Consider the following 21,837-nt stretch of genomic DNA (forward strand, 5'->3'; position numbering starts at 1 on the left):
ATTTATTTAAACTGGCTTTTAGACTTCTTTAAATTGAAAAAAATTAATAAAATGAAAAAAAATCAATCATAATACGTGTTTATAAAAAAAATTCATTATTAAATTAATTATTTTTTAAAATATATTATGTTGGCCCTTAAGCTTCGTATGTTTTTTCTTTTCGGCCCGCTCAATATTTAGAACTTCGTCTCGGCTAATTGGGTCCCAACCCGGGTCGTATAAAATGAATGGAGACCAAGTCACTTTTCAGGTTCGGTCCAAATAAAAGAATTAGTCATAGGTTACACTATTAACAATGGGCTTACTTATATACACTTGTATTTGGATTTTGGACTGAATCTCTCACCAAAAATAAAATTTTCAAAATCAACTTAAGGTCCAAAAGAAACGGTAAAAAAATTAAAAAAAAAAACATGAATATGCTTATATTGTTATATGCCCGTGTTTAGTTTTGATCTAAATTTAGTTTAAATATAGAATAGAATAAAGAAATGTAGATAGAATGATAGATTCTAGATAAAGATTGATTCCTTACTTTACTGACATGTTCCATTGCCTTCCCATGTAGCAGCTACTGTATAAGGAAACTTTAAAATTCATTAGTTTTATTATTTTTTATTTTTTTAAATAAAGCAAGACCATCTTTGAGCTACATTATTAATGAACACCTTGTCTTTTTTCTTTTTTAGTTTAGTAACAAACTCTGTAATATTCCTTAAACTACAAGTAATTTAGAGTTAAAATCCAGCTCTTATAATCATATTTGCACGTGCATAAAAATTGATTATATTGACCACATTTGATTCAAGAATAAAATAAAATATTGAGAATAAAATATAAAAAATAAAAATATAAAAATTAATATTTTTATATTTTATTTAGTAATAAATTAAAATAAATTATAAATATTTTATTTTATTTTATTTTTTTATACAAAAAATTTAAAAAAATATAATAATAAAAATATAATTATAAAAAATTGATAAAAATAAATAAAAAAATTATATTTTTTGTTAGTATTTTTATCAAAAATAATATAAAAAATATTAATTTAATATTTTTTAATATAATATTTTTATTTTTATTTTATCTGTTAAATATAATTTTATACTTTTATATTTCTGTATGTCTTAATATTCCATATTTGTAAACAAAAAAGCCATTTAGATAAAGATATTGGTGAAGTAATATAAATCATGCTTTAATCAAATAAACAACATTTATAAATATGTAAACTTTTTAATGCATTGATGATTAATTCATCATAACAAGTCCTTACTTCAATAAAATGCTAGCTTCAAGTTGTAACCATATATATGTCATTGCATATCATATCATAAATCAGTTGGTATCATGCATTTATATCTAGATAAATAATATATATATATAAGTCTATTAAATGAGGAATCTTTGATAGGAAAAATATGATTTGCCTGCATCTTTTCTCCATTGCTGCCACCCCTTGGTCAGTGTAGGGAGGCATCAGACAAAAACATAGGGTGGACAAAGGAAGGGTTTTATAATGTGATTTTTATTTTTATTTTTTAATTCAAATTCTATCTTTGGCCCTTATAATAATATAAATGTATGTTTATCTCATTGCACATGTCAATATATATAATTATGTATGGTGATAGGATGAAGTTGGAATAGAAATATTAAATTAAGGGAATTATATAAATGAGAAAAGGACTCCCAAATTTCCTTTTTTTTTTATATAAAATATGTATACATTTTTGTTTAACCCTCTTAAAAATTTTATTTGTTTCTTTTTTTATTACAGAAATAATTTTTACTCCCTTTCAAAAATTTAATATAAGTGTGTTTCTAGTTAAAAATTATTAGATATTTAACATATTTGACTAAATTATTTAATATAATAAGTATCAATATCTTAACTATTATTTTTATATAAAAATATTTTTATTTGTAGTATTTATAGATGCCACTTTATTTTATTTTTAAAATACTTTTAAAATAAATTTATATCTCTTAATGTTACAATATTTCTATCTTGAGAAAATTATCTAACTCAACCAGGAGAGTTTATAATAATCATAATAGCTAGAATCTCAATTTAACTTCTAAAATCTTTCGATATTACGATTTTAAATGAGTCAATCAATTTTACAAAATTTGTACTAGATCTGATGATTTTATGATTTAAATCTTGTTAAAATTTTATATTATACGTACTTAATTTATTATTTTTTTTTATCTAAAATCTCCATTTTCTGTACCTTGATAATTACTATTATAATAGAAGATTTAGACATCCATAATCTTCCAAATAATTCAATTTGAGACACAAAAAGTGTACCTAAAGTACTTGGTGTTAGTGGCATAAATAGTGTTTAAATGGTAGAAATTAAAATGGGTCCAAACCCCACTAAAACACAAAAGAAAACAATGAATTCCCAGAATGGGACCAACATGTTTTCCAATCAGTATTCCAGGTCCCAACTGTCATGCCTTGAATTGAAGCATATACATGACCATGCCAATCTTAGTTTACTTCCATTGACCAATTTCAATTTGATAATAATAATTTAATTTTAATATATTATAATAAAGAAAAAACAACTAAGGTGAGAAAATAATAAATAAATAAATAAATAACTAGGATAGGAGTTTCTAGTAAGAAGGAAAACTGAAAAAAAAATATTGATGAATTTCTTTAAGATTATTTAGAATATTTAGTTAAAAAAAATAAAATAATATATCAGAAAAAAAAATCAGGTGTTGAAATAATTATTAATAGATTATTTTTGAGTTATAAGAAATAACTGAGTGTAAATCTTTTTTATTATTGATAATCATATAAAAAATAACAATAAAATAATTTTTTTTATTAGTTTTATTTACTCGATTGTCTCTATTTTCTATTTATTCTATTTTATTGTGTTGAGTTTTTTTTTTTTTAAGTAAATAAATAAACAAAGAAAATATTCAAACTGGTCCACATTTTGAAAGGGGATTAAAATGATGGATCCCAACATGCTCTTAAAAGAAGAATCAATGGACTTTGCTTTTATCTTTATTCACGTTAAAGTGAAAGGGAGTGATATATATAACTGATAAGGCTATAGTCTTAGAGCACTGTGCTTTTATTCTTATGATGAAATTGTAACTAAGCAGTATATATACAACAAAAACTAATTTGGATCGAGTAGTCAATTCACTCGTCTGTTTAAATAAATGTCGGAAGTTCGAATTCTACCTGGTGTATGCAACAATTTATTGACTAGCGACAAATCTTTAAATATAACTCAAATTCGCGACAAATTAATCCTTCGAGTTAGGAAATACCGTAAAAAAAAAAAAAAACATATATACAACAAAGTAGATAAATAAAATAAAAAATTAAAAACAAAGGTATTGGGGACCAATGGTATCTACCTAAAAAGAAATTAAACTGTTTGAATTTTGGAGCTTATGAGCTGACCAAGGTTGATTTCATCCTTATATCCTCATTATTTAACTATAAAGATTGTCTCTTTCTTTGAGTTGGCTTCCACTCAAGTTGTTGTTGTTGTTATTGTTCTTCTACTAAATTTCTTTCTAAACATCATATTAATATTTTCTCTGAAATGTTGTGTAGGTCCACTTAATCTCAGGGTATATAATTCATTGTTATTTTTTAAGAAACATAGTAAGTAAATCACTATTGAAACCATTATAATTTATAACCAACCACTTTTAGACATCTTGGAAAGAAAGTAATTATAGAAATGGTAAAAAAAAAGTATGTTTTATATTGAATTCCTAAAATTATAATTAATTAAACGATATATTAAACTTTTTAAATTGATGATGTAATTTATTTTCTTTTTGGTGATTTAGTTAGATATGTCGATTGGATTGGTGATGAGTGCATGATCTCAAAATGAGAGATTAATGCAGCTGGATCCACCCCCACTTTTTAAATTTCATCTCTCAACCTTGTTTTTTTTACTATATACGAGTAAAATAATAAATAAATTTCTAAAAATTTATATTTCGAATAGATTAATCTCTAAAAAAATATAAATAAAATTTTGTATAATAATAAATATGAACAAATTAGTTTAAATTAAATTTTTTTATAATAATTGTAGAAGTTAATTTAAAAATAATGTGTTTGCTTTTATTATTTTAAATAATTTTATTTATATTTTTTTTAAAAAACTAATATATTTAAACAGTAAATTGTTAAGAATTTATTTATTATTTTACTCTATATATAAATATAATAATATATGCATTAATGCATATATGTAGAGAGAGATCATTCATAACACAATTTATGGAAAAGTAAACCTCCAATAGTTAAAGATGGCTCCTTTACTTCATCTTCATCTAATTGAGTAACCAATTTTTTAGTAACTTTTCCATAATCATTCCTTGATTTAAATCAATGATTTGATAATATGTTTGATATGTTTAATGTAAACATACACGTGCTAGTGCTTCTTTAATCTGGTTTTGATTGATTACTAACCTCATAATGTTTTTTCCCCCCTCTCTTTTGAAAACATAACATGAATTCTTATAATATAATAAGGGCTTGAATTGCCATACAAGATGATGAGGAAAGATAATTAGAAAGACATCCATCGATAAATGTAAATATAAATACTACACTTTTGTTAACACACAAATTATTACATATATAACCATTGTTACTCTTTCGTATTAGCTTAAACTTTTGAGATAAACGATTTTATAATATAATATCAAGAATTTTTTGTTTGAAAAATTTAAAATTTGATTCTTAATAAACTCTAAAAAATAAAAAAAAACAACATAAAACAAATAACAATAGAACTGATAAAAAAAAGAATTTTTTTACGAAAGAATTTTCAAAATATTTTTTTAACACTTAGATTAAATGGCTGAAATTAAAAGAACTAACATTAAAAATTACTTTAAATTAGATATAATTATAGTTATTCATATAAAAAAATACAACTAATCAATCTTTAGTTAATCAATATTAATTTTTGTTAAGATTTATAATTTAAAATTTAAGATAAACAACTTTATATTAAAAAAAGTTAACTAATTCATCAATATTAGTTCATCTCAACAATATATGTTACTAATTCATCAATATTTAAAAAAAAATCAATATTATCAAACTGATAAAGTTTCTAATAGAGTATAACAATAAATCAATAATAGACTTTATTTAAAAAAAAATGCATTTTACTAATTAAAATTGAAACAGAAAATATCCATTTTCATATTTATGTTTTTGTATTTTTGTTTCTATTTCAGAGAAGTAATATCCAAAAGTTACCAAGCCTCAGAATCACAAGGTAAGATTGAAAAACATTATAACATTATTATGTCACAATGCAATGTATGTTTTAACATCTAACAATAAAATATATAATATAAATCTCTTCCACACATTTAAAAACAAAAATAGGTACACTCACCTTGCACATTGTTATGATCTCATTGATTCACACGATTGGTACCTAAAATATATGGTTTAAGATTATATCGTATCAGCTGCTTCAAGATTCCAAAATCTTGTTCAGCATCTTATTGGACCAAGTAAAGATAATGTTTAATTATTCAGTTAGTTTTTATAATTTCACAAAATTTATAATTAAATTTTTATATTTTTAATTAAGTATTTATATTATATTTAATTTAATAATTAATTTTTTTATATTAAAAATATTAAAATTATTAAAATATTTTTATAAAAATATATATATATATTTAAAAATTTAATCAGATTTTTAATTGTAGATATTTTTAATTGATAAAAAAATATTTATTTAGTTTTTAATATTTTTTATACTAAAAAAATTTAATTATAAAATTAAAAGTAATATAGAGACTTAATTAAAAAAATATATAAAAATTTAATTATAAATTTCCTAAATATAATGTATCAAATAATAAAAGTAATTGGGCTCAAGAACCGACAGAATACCAAAGAAACATTATTAACTGGTTATATATCAAAAAATGGTCTGTGGTTATGCATTTTTCTATCCAAACACCACTTTTGCTTTTGCTTTTTAGAAAGCTAAAGATGACACCAAAGTTGTGTGTGTTTATGTATGTGTGTGCGTGAATGTGGGGAAAAATAAAAAGAAATGAGAGTGAAAAAAAAAAAAAGGAGAGACATAGGATGCTGTTGCAAAAAAAAAATATTTACATAATATTAGAATATATTTTTTAATGTGTATTTCAAAAGTACTTAAAATTATTTATTTATATTTGAAAGTTATATGTAAGTTTAAGAATGAGTGAATGTTAAATAAGACCTAACATAAACATTTATATGTATTCTATATATAATGGGAATAATTAGTTTTTTTGAAATATTTTTATTATATATAATTTATAAATTTTTTGTTATTTTCAAAATTTGAAAACAAAATCTTTTAGTTAAGTTATAAATCACTTATCATTTTAATTAACTTTTTTTATTATTTTTACACATATTTAACAAATAAAAGAGTGAATTAATATGCATGTTAGTGTATGTCTATTTATATACTAGTAAAAATAAAGAGAACAAAAATATTTTAAAATGGAATAGTATATTCCAAAAAATAAATATTTTGTCTTTTTAAAAAATACAAATAGAAAAGTTGTGTAATTTTTATATACATCATGAAAAAAATTAATTATTTTCTTATATTAATTTATCTACACAAAATAGTTAAAATAATAAAAGATTTTTTTTTTGTCAATGAGTTATAGCTCAAATGGTATAGTCTCCACATACTCAATTAAGAGGTTGCGATTTCGAGTCTCCTATCTTTGATATAAAAAAAATAAAAGGTTTTTTTTTCCTTTCTATTTTGTTTATTTATAGAAAGTTAGATGTGTGTGCAAAGCATATGTATATGTTTGCTTGTTATTTTGGTTTGGTTTGGTTTTGTTTATGCATCTTCCAATTTCATCACACAAACTTAAAGCTATAACCTTTCTTCTCTCTGCATCTTCTTTTGCATATTCATATTCCAACTTCACTTCCACCCTCAATAGTATCTTCTTTTCTTAGCTTAGCTTCCTCTAGAATACTAACATGGCTGCTACTCCTTCTTCTTTCAGTTTTGCACTCTTTGCCTTTCTTTTTCTTCTATCTCTCACTTACCCTTCTTGTGTTTCTTCATTTCCTATGTCCTTGAGAAGTCAAGCTTCAATCTTGGTTTCTCTCAAACAAGGTTTTGAAGTCAACAACAACACTTCTATTTTGTCACTCAAGACTTGGAACATGTCCAACTACATGTCCCTTTGCACTACTTGGGAAGGTGTCAAGTGCGACCACAGAAATGTTTCTGTGATTGCACTTGACATATCCAACCTCAACCTCTCCGGATCACTTTCGCCGGCCATCACGGGACTAAAGACCCTTGTCAATGTCTCTGTGGCCGGCAACGCGCTCTCCGGAGAGTTCCCTAATGATATCCACAAACTACCATTGCTGAAATACTTGAACATATCCAACAACATGTTTAGTGGAACTTTGAGTAGTTGGCAATTCAATGAACTCAAGGAGCTTGAGGTTCTTGATGCCTATGACAACATGTTCAACGGATCACTCCCTCTTGGTGTCACTAATCTCCATAGCCTCAAGTACCTGAGTTTTGGCGGGAACTACTTCAATGGTTCAATCCCTTCAAGCTATGGAACATTGTTTCAGCTCAATTATCTTTCTCTAGCAGGGAATGATTTGAGAGGTTTCATACCAATTGAGCTTGGAAACTTAACCAACTTGACACAACTTTTCTTGGGATATTACAACCAATTTCATGGTGGAATTCCAAAAGAGTTTGGTAGGTTGACCAACCTGGTCCATCTGGACCTTGCGAATTGCGGCTTGCAAGGTCCAGTTCCGGCCGAGTTGGGCAACCTTGACAAGTTGGACACACTTTTCTTGCAAACAAATCAGCTGAGTGGAACAATCCCTCCTCAATTGGGGAATTTGAGCAGCTTGAAGTCTCTTGATCTTTCAAACAATGAGCTAACAGGTGAAATCCCATTTGAGTTCCAAGGCCTAAAAGAGCTTACACTATTGAACCTATTCATCAATAGGTTGCATGGTGAGATTCCAAGTTTCATTGCTGAGATGCCTAATTTGCAAGTGCTGAAGCTTTGGCAGAACAACTTCACTGGTTCAATTCCTTCAAGGCTTGGACAGAATGGTAAATTAACTGAACTTGATCTTTCAACAAACAAGCTCACAGGACTAGTTCCAAGGTCTCTTTGTTTTGGTAAGAAGCTCAAGATTCTGATTTTGCTCAACAACTTTCTCTTTGGATCTTTGCCTAATGATCTTGGTGAATGCTACACACTTCAGAGAGTTAGATTGGGACAGAACTACTTAACAGGTTCAATACCAAATGGATTTCTCTATTTGCCTCAACTATCTCTTTTGGAACTTCAGAACAATTATCTGAGTGGTTTTCTTCCAAGAAGCACTGATGCACCTTCATCAAAGCTAGGACAGTTGAATCTTTCCAATAATCGCTTATCCGGGACCCTGCCGGCTTCAATCGAAAAGTTTCCTGATTTGGAAATCCTTCTTCTTCATGGAAACAGATTCTCAGGTGAAATTCCACCAGATATAGGCAAGTTAAAGAGTGTTCTCAAGATGGATTTGAGTGTTAACAACTTTTCAGGTACTATTCCTCCTGAGATTGGTAAACTTTCATTGCTGACATACTTAGATTTGAGCCAAAACCAATTATCTGGTCCAATACCAATTCAGGTTTCTCAGATTCACATATTGAATTATCTTAATGTCTCATGGAACCATTTGAATCAGAGCCTTCCAAAGGAACTTGGATCCTTAAAAGGCTTAACTTCAGCAGATTTTTCTCACAACAATTTCTCTGGTTCAATCCCTGAACTTGGTCAATTCTCAGTGTTCAATTCAACTTCCTTTGAGGGAAATCCTGAGCTATGTGGATATGACATGAATCCATGCAACAATTCCTCATCATCAGTGTCACAATCTCATGTCAAGGCCAATTCGAAATCCGGGGTTCCGGGGAAATACAAGCTTCTATTCGCGCTCGCCCTTTTAGGCTGCTCATTGGTGTTTGCCACACTGGCAATCATCAAGAGCAGAAAATCGAGGCGAGGCGCGAATTCGTGGAAGCTAACAGCATTCCAGAAGCTTGAATATGGAAGTGAGGACATCATAGGTTGCATCAAAGAGAGCAATGTGATAGGAAGAGGTGGAGCAGGAGTTGTATATGGAGGAACAATGCCAAATGGAGAACAAGTAGCAGTTAAGAAGCTTCTAGGAATCAACAAAGGTTGTTCACATGACAATGGTTTATCAGCAGAGATTAAAACTCTAGGGAGAATCAGGCACAGATACATTGTGAGATTACTTGCATTTTGTTCAAACAAAGAGGACAATTTGCTTGTTTATGAGTACATGCCAAATGGAACCTTAGGTGAAGTTTTGCATGGCAAAAGAGGTGAGTTTCTTGGTTGGGAAACTAGGCTCAAGATTGCAATAGAAGCTGCTAAAGGCCTTTGTTATTTGCACCATGATTGTTCTCCCCTCATCATTCATAGGGATGTTAAGTCCAATAACATTTTATTGAACTCTCATTTTGAGGCTCATGTTGCTGATTTTGGACTTGCCAAGTTCTTGCATGACTCTGCTGCTTCTCAGTGCATGTCTTCCATTGCTGGTTCCTATGGCTACATTGCTCCAGGTATATTTCTATATTCAACTCTGTCAAAATTTACTATTATACAATATATATATATATATTAAAAATAAATTTAATTATTTTGTTAGTTCTTATAATTTTATGTAATTTAAATCTTTATATAATTTTTTTTTGGAATATTTATTTTTATGTTTAATATAGGATGACTTGTGAAATATTTTTAAAGTAAATATTCTAAAATATTAGTATTTTACACAAATAATAATTAGTACAGATTTAATTATAAATTTTTATTTAATATAAAAATTCAATTACAAATTTTTAAATTATAAAAATCTAATTAAAACTTTAATAAGAGTATAAAAATTAATAGAATAATTAAATTTTAAAAATATTTAAAATTATGTATAAATATGTGATAATTGATTTACTGATAATTTTTTTTAGAATAAATTACTATTTGTACCGTGAAAGATACAGACGCTAACAAATGTACCCATATAAGAATAAAACGACAATTGTAACCACATAAGATAGTTTATGTGTGCTAAAAGTATCCTAACAGACTAATTGCGTAACCAATGTCCGGGTACTTTTGGCATACGAAGACCATCTTTCGTGGTTACAATTGTCGTTTTATTCTTATATGAGTATATTTGTTAATATCTGTATCTTTCATGGTACAAATGATAATTTTTTTTTTTTATAAACTAGATGTTGTTTTTAAAGTTATTTCAAAATGAAAGGTCAAAGGGAATCTTGAAAGAAAATGTTGCATGGTTTATATATTCTTTCTTCTTTAGCAGTGCTGCAAGAATAGCATATACTTTGGATTACTTGTTGTTTTTCTGGGTCCACATGCATACACTCTCTGCATCTACGTGAATTCCTAGAGACTAGTTACTCAGCCAAATTAAAGGTTCCACTAACACAAAGGAATTTTCTTTTGCTTTTTTTTTTTTTTTTCTCTAAATGGGTTTTGTGTTTGTGCTTTTGCATGCCTTGAAACCATAAATACTCTGAATTATTCAAAACATTGCACCTTTTTTTTCTTTTTATTTTGACCAACTCCCTCTATATTATTATTACATATCATATATAATTATATATGGTATATGCTTATATATATTTATATTATATATATATAGTTCTTTCATCAAGGTTCCTGCCTGGGATCTAAAAGATATGCTTTCCCAAAACCCAAGAAAAAGAAGCATGAGCATGGTACAATAATAGATTCATCTAGATTATCTTTTCATAAATTTTAATTTAATTTACAGTAACTTTTTTATTATTGTTTCAAAATTCAAAATGAAGCTTCTTCTCTAGCTTTTATATATAATAAATATTAGTTTCTATTTATGTCTTCCCACCCTCACTCACATGGTGTATGTCCTTAGAATTTTATTTATAAATAACTTTAATTTCCATTAAAATAATTAGTGTAATTTGTCTATATATTCAATAAAAATTTAACTATGTCATATGTTGTTCTATCTTACTGTGTTGAGCTTTTTTGTTTTAAAAAAATATTTAAAATAATATGCATAATTTTTGCAGAATATGCATACACATTGAAAGTGGACGAGAAAAGTGATGTGTATAGTTTTGGAGTGGTGCTGCTAGAGCTTCTCACCGGAAGAAGGCCGGTGGGCGGCGATTTCGGCGAAGAAGGGCTAGACATAGTTCAATGGACAAAGCTCCAAACAAATTGGAACAAAGAGAAGGTGGTGAAGATCCTTGATGAGAGGCTAAACCAACACAATAAAATTCCAATGGATGAGGCAATGCAAGTGTTCTTTGTGGCAATGTTATGTGTTCAAGAACAAAGTGTGGAGAGACCAACCATGAGGGAAGTTGTTGACATGCTTGCACAAGCAAAACAACCAAACACATTTCAAATAACAACAATATGATTGAAAAAAAGTGTATGTCTAGGGTTTATGTTGGGTTAAATTTTTATCACTGCTAGTAAAGGGTGCGTTTGGTTTGTGTTTTTATATTTTATTTTTATTTTTAATATTTTCTGTTTTTTGAATTTTGTGAAAAAAAAGAAAAACAGTGAAAACAATAAAATTATATTTTTTGTTTTCACTTATTATTTTTTTTTCATAAAATTCTAAAAAATAAAAATTATTAAAAATAAAAATAAAAAATAAAAATATAAACCAAAGGCAGCCTTAATTTTGTCCTTTGAGTTTTCAATTTTCTGTTTTTTTTTTAATATTTTTTTATTTTAACTTTTATTAACACTTATTAGCACTAGAGTGAGAGTGAAGCAAGAGAAATGTGTTGTGAGAACATTATTGAAAAAGTCACTATATATATAGTTGGACCATGATAAATTAGACAAAGAGAGGGAGTGGGATCAATGTTAATACCAAAACTCAAGTTTGTACCATACATTGGGATTGAGAATGAAGTTTGACTTATTGGTTTGTGTTTGCTAATTGAGAAATGTTTATTTCTTCAGTTCTTTTTTTTAGGTAAACCAAGTTGATGAGATATATCAGATTCATAAAAATTTTGTTCAGCATTTTATTTAAGAATTTAATTTTAATATATTAATAATATAAAATATTTTATACAGTTATGTAATCTCAATTATTTTTTTAGCTAACTATTCACGCAATCAATGTAAAAAATAATTATTTTTACTAATGTGATGTTATGCGATTGGATGCATGTGTAAAATGATTTATATTCACGGTACATAAAAATAATTTTTTTTTATTTAGTACTATTTTCATTGAAAAATAACTACGCATGTTTTAAGATTTTAGTATACGTATATTAAGAAAAGTATACAACTCTAAAAAAAATTAAATTATTTTATAGAAAAATATTTTTTTTAGTAAACAATTGTGAAATAATTATTACAAATTGAAAGAGATAATTAAAACATAGGGTAATTGAAGAAAATAACTAATTAATGTTGTATTAAAACATCAAAATGATAAATATTATTTCACAATAATTTAATCTTAATTAATAATTATTTATGGAGAGACAAATTATTGAAATAATGGAGAATATCGAGAACTTTTTCTTTTTAATATTGTATTATTAGAGGTGAAATCCTTCATCATGAATTAAACTGTGTGTTGAACACAACTATGGCCATTTACAAAACGTCAATGACGTTTTGTGTTTCTTCAATTAAAATAATATTTTTCTAACAAAACGTCAGTAATGTTTTGTGTTTTAATAATTAAAATAATATTTTTTATTACAAAACGTTAGTGACGTTTTGTTCTTTGATGATTAAAAAAAAAATTTTATTGCAAAACGTCAGTGACGTTTTGTACTACTACCACAACCCTGTAGAACACCAAAATCATCAAATATTTTTGCATTTCACATTAAAATTATCCATATATAAAAATTTTAGCCGAATATCGATTGTGTATACATAATAATGTATTCAGGTGACTTATCTATAGCTTTCCTGCATAATTATATATTCACCTTATGCATCTGATGAAAATAATAATGAAATATGATGATGTCAAATGTTTTGGCATGAGGTAAATTTTTGTTAATAATTATTAGAGACATTTTTTTTAATCATCTCTGGTACCCCATAATTCAAATGTTTTGGCATGAGGTAAATTTAACTAAGTATATGTCTTGTCACTTTCGTAGGAAATTATTTTACGTGATGGAACATTATTACTTTTCTTTTTTGGTCCGCATGGAATTACTTTTTTTTATAATAAGAAGTATAATTTTTCATTATAATATATTTATTTATCGATATAAAATAAAATAATTACATAAATTTCAGTTGAAAATGCTATGTTATCTTTTTAATAATATTTTAACTAATATTAGTTAGATTTTTACGTTCTTCAAAAGATATATTTATCTTTCTAAAACTATATGAGAATATATAAATTTGTAATCTTAAACTTTTTTTCGGATTTTCTTTCTTTTCAAAGTTTCAAAAAACACAGAAAATTTGTTTATTTTCTGATTTTTTTAAACACAAAAAAAAAGAATAAAAAATAAAATAAACACTAAAAAAATATGTCTTTTATATTTGAAACTACATTAAGTCTGTTACATGTACATTTTTTATAATAGACATTATTTTGATATCAATATATTTTTAACAACTAATATGTATTCTTTTTTGTTAATTAGAAATAGTTTTAAATATAGAAGGAATCTCTCTTCTACATAATAGAATTTACCTTTAAATATATAATTGATTAATAATAATTAATAGCTATATTTTTATATGAATGTCAAAATATGTAGTGTACACATAATATTATTGAAAATATATAATCTAACTGCCTTTTTTATTTTTTTGGTGTAGATTGTAGAATCTAACTAGCTAGGTACCATACTTGTGTTGTAGTTTATACGGAGGTGGTTTGGGCCTACTAGCTAGTAAGTACTTTTTTTTGTTGGGACTAGAGCTAGTAAGTACTTTAAACATTTGAGCCACCTAACACTGATCCCTAGAATCCTTTTCCAGGAACCTGGGTCCATGACCAAAACATCTTTTTGGGCCCAATTTTTCTTGGTTGTTTAACCCAATATTAGCTCAATTAATTCTCTGACAAAAAGCAAATCAATTAATTCCGACCAAAAATATTTACTAATTAACTTGAGTACCATTTGTACCTGAGGAAAGTTTTTGATGCTGACAAATATATCACGAAATAACGAAATTAAAATTATAATCATAAAAGATCAGTTCCGTATAACAAAACTATTCAAATCCTAAAAAACTATCTAGAAATCCAAGATTATCCTTTTTAACCTAATCCAGCCTATCTTAATCCTTAACCCTTTATCTCCGAAAAAATTCATCCTCTTCATATTGCCATCATCACCACTGTCGTCCCCACTATTCTCTTTATTCCACTTCATCAACGATTTTTTAACCAAAACCAACCTGTATAACCAATTAATACTGAGAAGAAACAGATTTCTAAAACTAAAGAATCAATAGGCGTTTCCATTTCCAGAATCATACAACATTCTCATAACCTCGAACAACATGAAAGCATCAACACAAGCGTATTGAACCTGTTTTGCTGTGAGCCACACGTTATCCCACGACTCCGATTGACCTTCAAAGGCTTCTCAATCTCCAATCTGTGCACTCTCTTCGCAAGCCTCTTCATCTCACTCTCCCCCAGCATGCTCTCTGCCAGACCATTGTCGTCGCTTCCTTCTGTTTATCACCACCATTCTCCTCCTTTTCTTCATTGAAGAAATCTTAGCTTCCCTTTTCTTCTCTTTATTACTGTCTTCGCCGCGTCCTTCGGCCTCGCTGCTGTCGTCGCTGCACCTGGAGCAGTTGGCGCCGCCAAGGCACACGCAACGACGGAAGAGAAAACAGAGTTCGACATTGATCGATGAGGTTTTGAGCAACACGAGAATCGCTGTGATTAAGACTGTGAGAGAATTGATGCATGCGCATCATGTTGTGTTTTCTATGCTTTTTCATATAAGAAATCAATTCATAATGTTTAATTATGAAGTGTTTTTGGTGCTTAAGTTGGAAATTGCTTTTATTCCTTTGATTTGATGAATTTTGTAGAAAATAAGAGAAAAAGAAGCAAAAAGTACAAAACAAGCTCAAAAGAAGAAAAGAAGAAGTTTTGGACACGCTTTGAAACTTAGGATATGCTTTGAAGCCTTAGGCCACGCTTTTGAAAGCATGGCCCCTGAAGCGTGCCAAGGGCGTGTGGAGTGGCGTGCACTATGGCATGTGAACCCAAGTGCGGATGGGCGTATATGTGGCGTGTGTGTGTGCTTAGCGTGCACTATGGCATGTGAAGTGGCGTCTCTAAAACTACACGCCTTCGAGCCCCCAAAAAGTGCAATATGATCATGTGGAAGGCGTGCCTGAGAAGTGGCATGCTGGGCAACTTCCTAGAGGACAAATTCTTGCAATCTAGGCATGTGGAGGGCGTGCAAGAGAAGCGGCACACTGGGCCACACTTCAGCCACACTCCATAGTGGACACTGGATCTGAGGGTACAAATCACTATTCTTTTAGTGTTACAAACCCGACGTGTGGCTGGCGTGCCTGGGAAGTGGCACGCTGGGCCAATTTTTCAGAGGACAATTTCCTGTAAACACGCAAGGTGACCTCTTCACCTTCAAAAGATCATAACTTGAGATACAGAGGTCCAAATGACGTGCTTCTAATGGCGTTAGAAAGCTGACTTTCAGAACTTTCTAACGATATATAATAGTCTATAGTGGACACTGAATCTGAGGGTGAAAATCACTAATATGTCAGCGTTGCAAGGTTGACGTGTAGCCAGCGTGTAGAATTTCACATGCCCTTGAACCTGTAAACACGCTAGACTGACCTCTTCACCTTCAAAAGAGTATAACTTAAGTTAGAGAGATCCAAATGACACGCTTTCAATGGCGTCAGAAAGTGGACTTTTAAAACTTTCCAATAATATATAATAGTTTATAGTGGACGTTCAGTTTGGGGCCGCGAATGACCCCATCTTTCAACATTGCAAGGTTGGCGTGTGGACTGAAGTGCGGAGTAAAGTAGCACACCAGACCAACTTTTCAAGGAGAGTTCCAAACCTTTAAAAGCCTAAAGTCTCACCAAAGTACTATTTCAAAGGCACTCCACATTGAGCCACTTCTACGACCTCAATTCCTTCATTTATTCTTCAATTCTTCAAGTCTCCAATAAGAGAATAAAAACTTCACAAGTCCAACTTTCAACCAAGTTGTAACGACCCAACTTCTAGCCTGTCATGACCAAGGCTAGTAGCCAGGTGCTACTATTTAGCTGACTTTAGATACTTTAGACCATATATTAAGTGTATACATATGAGCCTGTAGCGCTAGTCGAGAATCGTGTAGCTAGTCGCGCATGTTGGAATAATTGTAAATTAAGCAGTTAATACAAAAAACAGAAAAGCATAGCTTAGCATACACATATCACACATGAAAATGCCCGGAGGCTTAGTTCATCACAAAACACAAATTCATACTTAATTACTTACTATATTATGTACATACTCCATCTGTAATGCTTACAGGCCTCGGCTCACAAGAGCCACCCTAGACTGGGACCCGTTCTACATTATTAAATAAATAAAAGACCTAGCCCTCTAAAAAGACTACTCAAGAGTGAGGGCAATGACCACTACTACTACTACTACTACTACTACTACTGATGTTGCTGTTATTTTATCTCCAGAAACTGCTGTCACAATATGCTAAAGCGAGGGAATCACTTTGACGCGCCGGTGATGTTGCTGCTGCTCGCATCCTTTGTGGAGTCCTCTTCCCTGGTCTCAAAAGAACTAGAGTACAGATCTGCCATCATCTGGTCAATCCACGCCTCTGAGCTAAACTCGGTTGAAAGTGCAGAACCAGAGCTTTCAGGAACCCATAGCCCCTGGAATCTTGGCTCAGCTATAGGGGATGGTGGTGGAGCATCGGGCATAGGTACATCAGAAACTACTTGATCCTCTTCAGGATTGAACCATGGTGGATACTCAGGTATGTCAATGATCAAAGATTTCGGTTTTGGCTCTGCCATATTCAGAGGGTAAGGCGGAAAAGGATACTGGCCTCTGCCGGGGTGAAGCTCGGATAGCAGTGTACCATAAGGCATGTCAGGGTCAAACTCCTGGCTGAGCAGAGGGTGAAAGAAAGGACGGTCGAGAAGATAGTAGGTGCGTGTACGCGGACTACCCCAAAACACCGCGCTCTCCGTCGCGGGGTCCACGTATCTGCCGTACGATGGGTACTCAAAGAAGATCACGCCGGTCCCCATCTCCGGACATGGGAAAAAGGGGGTGAGAACCTAGGGTTCCCAGTAGAGTACTATACGAAAAACCTAAGGAGATCCGCAGCCTAAGTCTAGTCGTTCATAGGGTCACCACAGTAATCAATCATATAAACAGATATAATTACAGTATAACAGTCACATACACAAGTAATCGAACACAAGCAAAGAAATGCAGAAACCAAATATGATGCATGTCTGGTCCTACGCAAGTCATGAGCTTATGCGTCGGTTGGCTACCCGCAGCCCGATGTTACCCGGCCCAAGTCCAGATATGGCTACTCCACTGGGTCGGTCGCGCACCGATGCTCGAAATACAATCGCGGCACTAATAAAGAATGGCTCAAAAATACAAGGTGCTCCCAGTGAGTAGCAGTCCATATGGCGGGTGTCCCCACGTTCATATAATCTCTGGCCAGGCGGGATGGAAGTCTGCTCTGCCAGGAACTTCTTAGCACCTTGGGGTTTACAGTTTCTTCTTCCGCGGCACATCTCAACAGAATTTCTTTCTAAGGGACTTCTCCTCCCTCTTTTTATAAAAACTTGTGCCCGGATCTTTCTTAAAATGTCTCAACCTTGTCACATTTTACCATTTTGCCCCTTTTTATTTAACTTTTCTTTTTACCGTTTTCATTAGGTTTTTAATGATGCTTTCACCCCTAATGTTATTATTTTATCATTGTATCTTCATATTTTTTTCTAATATACTTTTTTTCCTTGATTAATTTAATTATTTATTTTTAATTTGACTTTATGCCTGAAATTACTAATATGCCCCTAAGTACTCTAGTTTCTACTGTTTAACCTTATTTAGCATCAAAATTTTACCGAATTAATCCTATTAGTTGCCTATGATTAAAATTATTCCTAATAATTTTATTAAATGCCAATTTTCACTCTAAGGGACCTAAAACCAAATTTACCATTTATTAATTTTATTTACTTATTCTAATTACTACTTTTTACCGTTTTACTTCTAACTTTTACTAAAGCTTTTATTTAGGTCTGAAACTTTTTTATAATTATAATCTTGACCCAACTAATTTATATAATTACTATTTTACCCTTAATGATACTAAATTCAGAATTTTACTTATTTTTCATTTAAATTATATTTTTGACTCTCTTTTTATCCAAAAATTATCATAACACCCTTTTTACCCTTCCTCTTTTGTTCCATAGGATTAAAATTATTTTTGTGAATACTTTTTAACTCTTTTCTACCATGATTTTCGTGCTCTTAGTGACTGAGATTTCAGAGGTGCAATTTTTATGTTTTTCTTCACTTTTTGTGACGTCTAAAACTTGAAACTTAAACCCTAAGCGCTTCCATGTTTCCAACTGTTTTCACACAAAATCCAGAGGCAATATAACATTATTTTACACATATTTATCAAGCCAAAATAGTGGTAACTCACAAAATTTCAAGAAATTCAAAACAAACATAAATTCACCACAAAGCGGCTCATATAAGCACCGAAAACAAGCACAACCATACTCTAGCTAATCCTAACCGTTACCTCTTATGTAATTCAGTTAATAAACCTTTTTCACACTAGAAAACGTGGATACAAGGGCAGAAACACAGCTGGTGGTGGTGAGTTTCATTTTTGGGCCTAAAGTATCGCAAAACGTCAGAATTTAGCCACTGTGAGCTCGAAACTCCTTAACTCCCTAGGCGTGCTCCATGGATTCTTCAAGAGAAGTTCTCTATACATAGAGGAGAGTAATGATTCATAATAGTTACTGTTTCTTTTAAAAAGAAAAAGAAAAGGAGAAAGAACAAGAGTTTACCTAGCCGAATTCGGTAAAAACGCAAAGATTGGTGAAAACGGACAAGAGTTTGTACTTGTATGGTTTGAGTCCTTGAAGAAAACTTGGAGAATAGTGTATAAATGGTTATATAAGGGGCTAAAAACGCAGGTATGGTGTGCATAATTTTCTCTATTTCTCCTCTCTCATTTATGATTCTTATCTCTCTCTTTATGGTAAAATGTAATTGAATTTTTGCTTTCGTAATTCCTTAAATAAAATCTGAATTCTAACTTAATTAAAGGTGGCAAAAGAGGGCTGAAAAAATTAGAGAAAAATGGGCTGATATCAAGAGAGAAGGGGCGTGATTTCGAGGAAACACAATCAGCGTCATAATGACGTGTTTATATGCAGTTAACCGCGGTTAATTACTCGTGGTTTAAAACACAACAGAGAGGGGTGAGAGGCTGAGATAATCTCGGCCTAGAGGCTGAGAGATGGGGGCCGAGTTACTTGGATAGTAAGCAAGAGGATTCGGGGCCTCTAGGAATCGTCTGCGGAATGCTAGACAGAAATTCGGTTCAGATAACTTTTACCGGGCGTTAAAACGATTAATGGCTAACAATTATTTTTAAAGAGGTGAATCATAAAGGGATAGCTAATATAAATCTAGAGACACATTTACTTGAGTAGAAATTACTTTTACCACTGGTTCTGAGGTTTCCAGTTACGAGAATTTTTTTCGGTGCACGCACAATCGTCACTAAAAGTGTTTTTGCGGCTCAAAAATTTCTGGTGTGGTAATTAGCCAATGGTAAGATAGTATTTAATATCCATTAGTCAAATTTGACTTAGAGGGATTAATTACTCTCATAAAGCCAAGTTTGACCTCGTAACTCTCTTTTTTTTATTTTTTGCGAGAAAAATCTTTTTACCGATAACCTGGTTCTTACACAAGTCCACTCTAACCTTCATCCAAGCCATAATTCACAATCAATCAAAGCCTAAAGACCCACTAACAAGCAATCAAGGCCACAAAAATTATCTAGAAATAGTTAGAAAATTTACATTTGATGTAATTTGAATTAAATTTCATTTAAATTTGTAATTTAGAATAGCTATAAATAGGATTTTAGATTCATCTTTTAGACCACCACCTTGGAGGAGAGTCTTCTCACCCTCATTCTCTTCTTCTCTTCCATTTTCTTTCATACACTTTTTTAAATATTTTGTTACGAGTCTCTAACTCTTTTTATTGGAAAAGAGAACTCTATTGCAATTTAATGGATTAATTTATTTTCATTATTTATCTTCAATTCTTTCTTTCTTATTTCTTTAGAAAGATTTTTCGTTCTTCATTTTAAAGATTCAAATGTCTTGAGAGAGAATTTGAATCTCACATGAATTCCATGAGAATTGAAAGAGGATTATGGAATTGGGGCTTGAAGATCTTTCTCCCAATTCTTATGAATTTGAGTTTGGGATTGATATGTGACATGTAATCAACTTATAACTTGATTCATAAAATTGTGCGGCTCTAAATTAGAGACTAATCTCCATCTCTTCTCATAAGCAATTATATCAAGACATTGGCAATTGATTAAGTTAAGAGAAATTGAATTGCCAAGACATTGGAATTCAATTACTTATAATTTGCCAAGAGATTAATGAATGCATGATTGAAGAGGAGATGAAATTTATTAATCTTGACAATGCAATATCGCTTGATCCCAATCCCAATGTTCTTTTCATTCTTAATTCTAGTTATTTACCTTCTTACACTTTACTTTCTTACACTTTATTTTTCTGTACTTTACCGTCAATTTATTTTCTTGTCATTTTATTACTTTTATTTACTTCTTGTTCCTTAATTACTCATTATTCAAATATGGCCGTCTAACTAAAATAATCAATTAACTATTGTGTGTTTAATCTGTTTAATTTTGTGGGATTAACACTCATTCACCGTGAATTTATTAGTTGATACTTGATACGACTAGGGGTGTTCGCGGTGCGGTTTAATTCGATTTTAAGGAAAAAGTCATCCGATCCGAACGCTTAATTTATGTGCGGTGCGGTTTGGATTGGATGAACCTTTTTAGAAATTCGATCCGATTACAAGCGGTTTGAATCGGTTTGGATTTGCGGTTTTTTAAATAAAAAATTAATTACATATAACAAATCTCAACATCAAATTTTAAATAATCAACAATGACATAACAAGTCTTAATAATATCTTAAAAAGCCAACGATAACATAACAATAGAAATAAAATTATAAGTTAGTTAAAATAAATAAATAAATAACATTTTAAATATAAAATATTTATTAAATAATAATAATATATGAATAATAGAAAAATGTATAACAAATTGAACATGTTATAAGTATAATTATAAATATAATAATAAAATAATAATATTATAGCACATTGTGCGGTTTGGATTGGATTGGATCGGTTATGAAAAATAGATTCGAAATCCGATCTAATCCAACAATTTGTAAAAAATAGAATCCAATCAAATCCGAATTAGTACGGTTTTAATTGGTTTTCGGTTTAAATTGAATTAAATAAGCAGTTTAATTTGGATCGATTTGAATTTAAATACCCCTAGATACGACTCGATGCACTTACCGATAATTCTA

General features: G+C 30.1%; 1 protein-coding gene across 1 annotated transcript; it reads left to right on the top strand.

Annotated features, from left to right (window-relative positions):
• Positions 1–6,859: 6,859 nt before the first annotated feature.
• Positions 6,860–12,097, top strand: LOC112765503 (uncharacterized). Its single transcript, XM_025811401.3, has 2 exons — positions 6,860–9,689; positions 11,208–12,097. Exons 1-2 carry the CDS (start codon positions 7,040–7,042, stop codon positions 11,561–11,563), a joined length of 3,006 nt encoding a protein of 1,001 aa, XP_025667186.1. The 5' UTR covers positions 6,860–7,039; the 3' UTR covers positions 11,564–12,097.
• Positions 12,098–21,837: the final 9,740 nt, after the last annotated feature.

Source organism: Arachis hypogaea, chromosome 17 (genome assembly GCF_003086295.3).
Source record: "Arachis hypogaea cultivar Tifrunner chromosome 17, arahy.Tifrunner.gnm2.J5K5, whole genome shotgun sequence".
Lineage (NCBI taxonomy): Eukaryota > Viridiplantae > Streptophyta > Magnoliopsida > Fabales > Fabaceae > Arachis > Arachis hypogaea.

Bases quoted from the DNA above. Each gene is read 5' to 3' on its own strand.
- LOC112765503 (XM_025811401.3), top strand. From the start codon at position 7,040: ATGGCTGCTACTCCTTCTTCTTTCAGTTTTGCACTCTTTGCCTTTCTT. The intron at 9,690-11,207 runs GTATATTTCTAT...TAATTTTTGCAG, and splicing joins CTATGGCTACATTGCTCCAG to AATATGCATACACATTGAAA.